General features: G+C 42.8%; 1 protein-coding gene across 1 annotated transcript in view; it reads right to left on the bottom strand.

Annotated features, from left to right (window-relative positions):
• Positions 1-3373: 3373 nt before the first annotated feature.
• LOC111231702 (kinesin-like protein KIF26A) overlaps positions 3374-8242 on the bottom strand; it is a 39853-nt gene continuing 34984 nt past the window's right edge. Inside the window, exons 17-19 of the mRNA XM_022758920.1 lie at positions 5387-5577; positions 4008-4158; positions 3374-3558 (exon numbers count right to left, since the gene is read on the bottom strand). Coding sequence (XP_022614641.1) covers positions 3374-3558; positions 4008-4158; positions 5387-5577 — 527 coding nt within the window. The remainder of the gene's footprint in view (positions 3559-4007; positions 4159-5386; positions 5578-8242) is intronic.

Raw genomic sequence — 8242 nt, forward strand, 5'->3', positions numbered from 1 at the left:
GGTGCAAACCAGCGTCCTGACAGGTGACATTTACCTGTCTGTGATAATCCACCAGCATGTTCCTCTGACTGCAACTACAGTCAAAGTAATTCAACATTTGGTTTGTTTGTTATTTTTACTCAAAGACGATTTTTATGTAAATGAGGTTTATTGATCATAAAATCCCAGAACAAAATGTAAAAGTCACAGTGATGAGTTGCACTGTTGGTGTGACGCAGTTATTGGATCATAATTTTATACCCAATGTTTTATAAACAGTCAAACTGATTGATCAGCTTTGACCAAGGAGGACAAAAAGATATGAAGGTTAGCTGTGATCAGTTGTGTATCAGCTGTGATCAGCTGTGTATCAACTGTGTATCAACTGTGATCAGTTGTGATCAGTTGTGTATCAGCTGTGATCAGCTGTGATCAGTTGTGATCAGCTGTGATCAGTTGTGTATCAGCTGTGATCAGTTGTGATCAACTGTGATCAGTTGTGATCGGTTGTGTATCAGCTGTGATCAGTTGTGTATCAGCTGTGTATCCGCTGTGATCAGCTGTGTATCAACTGTGTAACAGCTGTGATCAGTTGTGATCAGTTGTGTATCAGTTGTGATCAGTTGTGTATCAGCTGTGATCAGTTGTGTATCAGCTGTGTATCATCTGTGATCAGTTGTGTATCAGCTGTGATCAGTTGTGATTAGCTGTGATCAGTTGTGATCAGTTGTGTATCAGCCGTGATCAGTTGTGTATCAGCTGTGATCAGTTGTATATCAGCTGTGATCAGTTGTGATCAGTTATGTATCAGCTGTGATCAGCTGTGATCAGTTGTGTATCAGCTGTGATCAGCTGTGATCAGTTGTGATCAGTTATGTAACAGCTGTGATCAGCTGTGATCAGTTGTGATCAGTTATGTAACAGCTGTGATCAGCTGTGATCAGTTGTGATCAGTTATGTAACAGCTGTGATCAGCTGTGATCAGTTGTGATCAGTTATGTAACAGCTGTGATCAGCTGTGATCAGTTGTGATCAGTTATGTAACAGCTGTGATCAGCTGTGATCAGTTGTGATCAGTTATGTAACAGCTGTGATCAGCTGTGATCAGTTGTGATCAGTTATGTAACAGCTGTGATCAGCTGTGATCAGTTGTGATCAGTTATGTAACAGCTGTGATCAGCTGTGATCAGTTGTGATCAGTTATGTAACAGCTGTGATCAGCTGTGATCAGTTGTGATCAGTTATGTAACAGCTGTGATCAGCTGTGATCAGTTGTGATCAGTTATGTAACAGCTGTGATCAGCTGTGATCAGTTGTGATCAGTTATGTAACAGCTGTGATCAGCTGTGATCAGTTGTGATCAGTTATGTAACAGCTGTGATCAGCTGTGATCAGTTGTGATCAGTTATGTAACAGCTGTGATCAGCTGTGATCAGTTGTGATCAGTTATGTAACAGCTGTGATCAGCTGTGATCAGTTGTGATCAGTTATGTAACAGCTGTGATCAGCTGTGATCAGTTGTGATCAGTTATGTAACAGCTGTGATCAGCTGTGATCAGTTGTGATCAGTTATGTAACAGCTGTGATCAGCTGTGATCAGTTGTGATCAGTTATGTAACAGCTGTGATCAGCTGTGATCAGTTGTGATCAGTTATGTAACAGCTGTGATCAGCTGTGATCAGTTGTGATCAGTTATGTAACAGCTGTGATCAGCTGTGATCAGTTGTGATCAGTTATGTAACAGCTGTGATCAGCTGTGATCAGTTGTGATCAGTTATGTAACAGCTGTGATCAGCTGTGATCAGTTGTGATCAGTTATGTAACAGCTGTGATCAGCTGTGATCAGTTGTGATCAGTTATGTAACAGCTGTGATCAGCTGTGATCAGTTGTGATCAGTTATGTAACAGCTGTGATCAGCTGTGATCAGTTGTGATCAGTTATGTAACAGCTGTGATCAGCTGTGATCAGTTGTGATCAGTTATGTAACAGCTGTGATCAGCTGTGATCAGTTGTGATCAGCTGTGGATCAGCTGTGATCAGGTGTGATCAGTTGTGATCAGCTGTGATCAGCTGTGTATCATGATGTTCTGTTTCACTGTGATACTGAAGGAAACAGGAGGATTCTTCTAGAAGCAGCAGCGTCTTGTTTCTATGATTTGATCGGTTATCGGCTCTGGACGCAGGAGGTGATGATCTCCTCTGGAAGCGTTTTAGATTCAGTCACACTGGATCTAAAACCATGTGTATGATGTGTGTGTTCAGATCTGACTCTGAGAAGAAGCTCTTCACTTCCTGGAGGTGAGAGTCTGACATGACAAGATGCAGACATCACAGTCAGAGAGAAATGTGAGTGATGGTGTGAAGGCAGATCAATCAGAACTAAAGCTCTTCTCTCCTTTTCTTTCTCCCACAAACACAGTTCACTTCACACTCACATCATCAGTTTGCATAATGACAACAGTAAAGGTTTAAATCAGCACCAATAAACACACAGACATGAAACATAGAAAAACACAATAAATAAGGGAAATTATAATTAAACCAGATCATAAATAGAAAGGCACTTCCAGAGTTTTCATCCATTTTGAGATGTTTATCTTCACTAGTCTGATCCAGGACCAGTAGTTTGCCCCTCAGAGACATGTTGTCCTCATGCAGTTTTACTTCTGTCTCTGCAGCTCAGTTTGTCTTTGTATGAAGAAATGAAGAAATGAAGAAATGAAGAAATGAAGAAATGAAGAAATGAAGAAATGAATGAATGGTGTTCAGTCCAGGACAGTAAATCACCCGTTCATCAGTGTCTCAGCGCCTCTTCATCCTCTTTCTAAACCATGATGAGATTCTTCAACATGACGCCCATTCTTTTCATATGGAGGCTGAGAAAGGTCGGACTCACAAATGGTTTTAATCCGTTACCTCCAAATAACAACGAGATATTAGAATATTTCAATCAAGGGCAGAAATGAAATGTTCATACAGGATCAGGATCATCAGTCCTTGTCAGCTAACGAGTTACTGCGACCAAGTGTATGAGGTTCAGACACAATCGTTTTCTCCTGATGAAATCTCGTTATCTCGAGATAACAAGATTAAAATATTTGTGAGTATGACCTTCCGTAGTGTCACTGAGCATGAGCCAAAGCGTTTTATTAAAGTGTCAGTCATGAACTCTGGATTCGTGTCTGTGGTGATTTTAATGTCACTTCTCTCAGTCAGCGTCTGCAGACTCTGTTTCTCTGGACTTTTATTGTGGAGGGAGAGAGATGATGATATCCTCAGAAAGTGATGTCACGCTGAATCAAATCAACATGTGGTTCATGTCTACATCAGTCTAATTAACCTCACAAAGTACCCCCCCCCCCCAAGAGTGAGGGGGGTTCCAGCTCTCTCCCCTCACACCTCCACCTCCTGCTGACCTCCCTGCACGGCGGCGGCTGTCGTCACGGCGATGTCGAAGCAGGTCTCCATCATGACGTGGGACTTGCAAAGGTTGACGCAGTACTCCAGATCCGCCGTGGCCTGAGCCAGAGCCTCCAGGTACTCCTGGGACTCCCGGTCCAGGCCCTGGTCCACGTCAACTGGAGGGAGGACACGGAGAGGAAGAGACGTGAGGACCAGGTCTACAGAAGAAACAAATCTGCGAGTAAAAGACTATAAAGTCCTTCTGAACCTCCTGATGGTTTTCTTCTTCTCTGTTCAAATCAATGACGTACACACCACGGTGATGAGACTCTGAGCCTCTGGTAACAAAGGTCCCAACAAACAAAACCAATACAAACCAATGAACTGATAACAAACCAATAACAAACCAATAATAAACCATCCTGATAATGTTAGCATGTTAGCCCTTAGCTCTCCAGCTGCAGTACCTCTGTAGCATGTAGCACATGCCAAGCTTTTACTCTGAAAATCCACTGAAACTACAGCTTCCTGAAGCAGGAAGCACAAGCTCCAGCTCTGCTTCCTTGAGGTCAAAGGTCACAAGTTTCATCTTATCATTATAACAACATATGGAGTCAGTACTCACACTCTCCGCTCCACCTGTCCGGGCGGAGCATCAGCCGGCTCTTGGCCTCCTCCAGCTCCACCTTCAGCCGCTCGTGTTTGCTCCTCAGCTCTCTGATCTGCTGCTGCCGCCTCTCCAGCATCCTGAGCCGGGCGTTGAAGTAGAGCAGACCCTGAGGACCAGACACCCAGTCAGAGGCTCTGTGACACGTCCACCTACTTATACAGGTGAGGGGGGGCGGGGATGGGGGGGGGGGGGCTAACCTGCTCTGAGACTTTAATCTGTATCCACTGCTGGATTTAATTAGGAGCCTGCCGGAGATAAAATTAGCGTGGGCGCTAATCTGCCGGCTGTAGATTTAAAGCGGAGGATTAAGGACAGCTGAGGGTGAGCAGGTGACAGAGAGCTGGCTCCGCCTCCCAGCTTTACCTCCTCCTTCACCTCCACACAGGTGCTGGAAGAAGAAACTCAGATCCAGACGTCAGACTTTAACGTCTCTATTCTTATCGTCATGATCATTTTTATCCATTAGAACATTTTATTGTTTCTTGTTTTGGATAAATCTTATTGAGATGTAGACTCTGTTACAGGGGGGCGGGGCTAAAAGACGCTCAGGAAGAGAACTGAAGAGGAAGAGCAGAACTGAGTATGGAGTCACAGCAGTGCCAAAAAAAAGAAGAAATCTATAAAAGAATAAAAACATTAATGTGGAAATAAAAGCAGAAATAGATAAAAGATTAAATAAGTTAAAAAAAAAGTGGATATATAAGAACAAATAAATAAAAGAATATGAAAAAAATACTTCTGCCCCATTGCTTGATTGATTGACAGCTTGGCCCTTCAAGGAAAAGCAAAAGGTAAAAGTTTTATTTTTTTTAATTCTTTATGTGTCTCTCTTTCTGTTTATTTTCGTATTCTTTCACAGATTCATTCTTTTTTATGGCACTGCTATGACTCCATACAGCAGCTCCTGATGGAGTCAGCTGATCTGAACTGAACACTGAGGGCTGATGGGTAATAATGTAGTTTTATATACAACTCACCTTTTCAACGTCATGGAACGGCTGCTGAGAGAGAACAGAGAGAAAGTGATGAAGACGAGTTGCACGTCGTCTTCCTCTACACACACACACACACACACACACACACACACACACACACACACATATATATATATACCTACAGTATGTATATGTATAGGACATTTTATACCTGTACAGGTGTACTTGCTCTGCTGCATGTTATTAAATTTACATTATAGAGTGACAGATATCCTTCCTGACTTCTTGTGTTTTGATTGACACTTCCTCATTATCCTGTTCTTCAGTGTGTGTGTGTGTGTGTGTGTGTGTGTGTGTGTGTGTGTTTTTCCAGTGTTAGCAGATGGGAGCCTGCCTCACCTCTGACCCCGTTACCACCTCCCTCCCCCTCTGCAGGCGCTCCACGTCGTCGATCTCGTACACCTTTATCTCAAAGGGCTCCTTCAGGGTGCCGCCCAGCGGGGGCACGTCCACCCACTGACCCCCCACCTTCCTGGAGAGGGAGGAGGGGTCCGGCAGAGGAGCTGGGATCAGACGCCGCCGCAGGAAACCTGATGAAGTAAAAATAAAATAAAATAAAATGAATATAAAGTTGAAGCAACGTTTTCTAAGGTTTGAGTGTCATTTAAACGTGTGAACCAGTTTCTCACTGAGTCTTCAATAGTACAAACGGTCACATGATCTCTCTGTGTGAACCTGTAGTTTCTCATTAACAAACTGGAGATGATCCAACCAACTAAATTATAACATGTCACCAAACAACAGCACGTTTGAAATACAATATATTGACGAGGCTGCTCATTAGCTCTAATTAGCCTCCTCCTCTCAGTCAGTTAAATCAGTGTCAGTCTGTCAGTGTTGATCAGAACCTCCGTCACACAGCTGCTGCTGCTGCTGCACCTTCATCTACACCTTACATCAACGAGCTAATGCATGTCCAGACAGGAGCCTTCACATGTTCGCTGATGATGCCTCATTTTTACTAAAGACACAAACGCCTCCTCAAGTCTTGCATCTGTAATGAGCCGTGTGCAGGACTGGCTCAATAAATCACGTCTCTTATCAAACACTAAAAACACGCTGTGTGTGATGTTTGAAAAACAACCAATAGAGGTGACACGTTTCAATGTGTTCCTGAAAGGGGAGGAACTACCGACGCTGTACGCAGGACAGAGACTCAGGGGAAGAATTGGAGCTGAGGTTGATGCTAACCTTTGTTCTGACTGTTTCTCTGATAACTCATGAACCAGACGTTCAGCAGGTTTTTACCAGCAGCTGAATGAGCCACAGAGGCGTCCTCCTCTCCACCACAAACACACCAGGGGATTAAACCAGGAGAAACACTGAATAAAGCAGTTAACTTTTAAAGGAGCTATATTTACTTTTTGCTATTGCTACATGGCTAAAATTAGCATTAGCAGCTGTTTACTTATCAGTCTAGAAGAAACGTGAGTTCAACATCAAACTGAATTCCTTTACTCACCAACAGCTGTCTCCAGAGGTGGAAACAAACCCTTTAGTTTTGCTTCTATTTCTATCCCTTCTTTTTTTCTACTGAAGTTAGCATGCTAACCAGCTAGCGCCCGTTGCTAGCTCACTGTAGCTTTCATTCTGCCCTGAAGACGTAGCTGCTCAGACGAAAACTAGAAAACTAGATGAAAGTCAATGTTGAGCTTCTGTCAGACGAACACACTGACACATGATCATAGAGGATATGATGTCATCAGCAGGCGACCACTGAGACGTCACCATGATTAAAATCACAGATTTCTCTGGTTTGAGTCTGATGGAAACATTTGTGATGATGTAAGAACACGACTCAACAACATATAGAACATAGAGAACATAGAACATATAGAACATAGAGAACATAGAACATATAGAACATAGAGAACATAGAACAGAGGTCTAGATGTTTTTAGACGTTTTAATGAGGAAAAGTTACACGTTATAACTTTAAGTCTATGTTCTATATGTTGTTTGATCGTGTTCTTACATCATCAACAAATGTTTTCCCATCAGCTCAAACCAGAGAAAATCTGTGATTTTAATCATGGTGACGTCTCAGTGGTCGCTGCTGATTGAACATTCATATCCTCTATGATCATGTGTCAGTGTGTTCGTCTGACAGAAGGCTCACATTGACTTTCAATCTAGTTTTCTAGTTTTTCGTCTGAGCAAGCTACGTCTTTTCAGGGCAGAATGAAAGCTACAGTGAGCTAGCACGGGCGCTAGCTGGTTAGCATGCTAAACTTCAGTCAGAAAAAAGAAGGGATAGAAAATAGATAGGCAAAACTAAAAGGGTTTGTTTCCACCTTGGAGACAGCTGTTGGTGAGTAAAGGAATTCAGTTTGATGTTTGACTCACGTTTCTTTCTAGAGACTGATAAGTAAACAGCTGCTAATGCTAATTTTAGCCATGCTAGCAATAGCAAAAAGTAAATATAGCTCCTTTAAAAGTTACTGGCTTTATTCAGTGTTTCTCCTGGTTTAATCCCCTGTGTGTTTGTGGTGGAGAGGAGGACGCGCTCTGTGGCTCATTTCAGCTGCTGGTAAAAACCTGCTAACGTCTGGTTCATGAGTTATCAGAGAAAACAGTTCAGACAAAGGTTAGCATGCAACCTCAGCTCCAAATTCTTCCCCTGAGTCTCTGTCCTGCGTACAGCGTCGGTATGTTCCTCCCTTTCAGGAAACACATTGAAAACGTGTCAGCCTCTATTGGTGGTGTTTTTCAAACTTCACACACAGCGTGTTTTTTTAGTGTTTGATATTAAGAGACGTGATTTTAATTTAGAGCCATCCTGCACACGGCTCATTACAGATGCAAGACTTGAGGAGGCGTTGTGTCCTTTAGTAAAAAATGAGCATCATCACGAACATGTGAAAGGCTCCTGTCTCGGACATGCATTAGCTGTTGGATGTAAGGTGGTAGATGAAGGTGGCAGCAGCAGCAGCCAGCTGTGTGAATCGGAGGTTCTGATCAAACACTGACAGACTGGACACTGATTTAACTGACTGAGAGGAGGAGGCTAATTAGAGCTAATGAGCAGCCTCGTCAAATATATTGTATTTCAACGTGCTTGTTGTTTGTGAACCATGTTATAATTTATTGTTGGTTGGTCATCTCACGTTGGTTAATGACGAAAACTAACAGGTTTCACACCAGAGAGATCATGTGACGGTTGTACTATGAAGACTCAGTGAGAAACTGGTTCAC

The sequence above is a fragment of the Seriola dumerili genome, unplaced genomic scaffold, assembly GCF_002260705.1.
Source record: "Seriola dumerili isolate Sdu_G_001 unplaced genomic scaffold, Sdu_1.0 BDQW01000312.1, whole genome shotgun sequence".
NCBI lineage: Eukaryota > Metazoa > Chordata > Actinopteri > Carangiformes > Carangidae > Seriola > Seriola dumerili.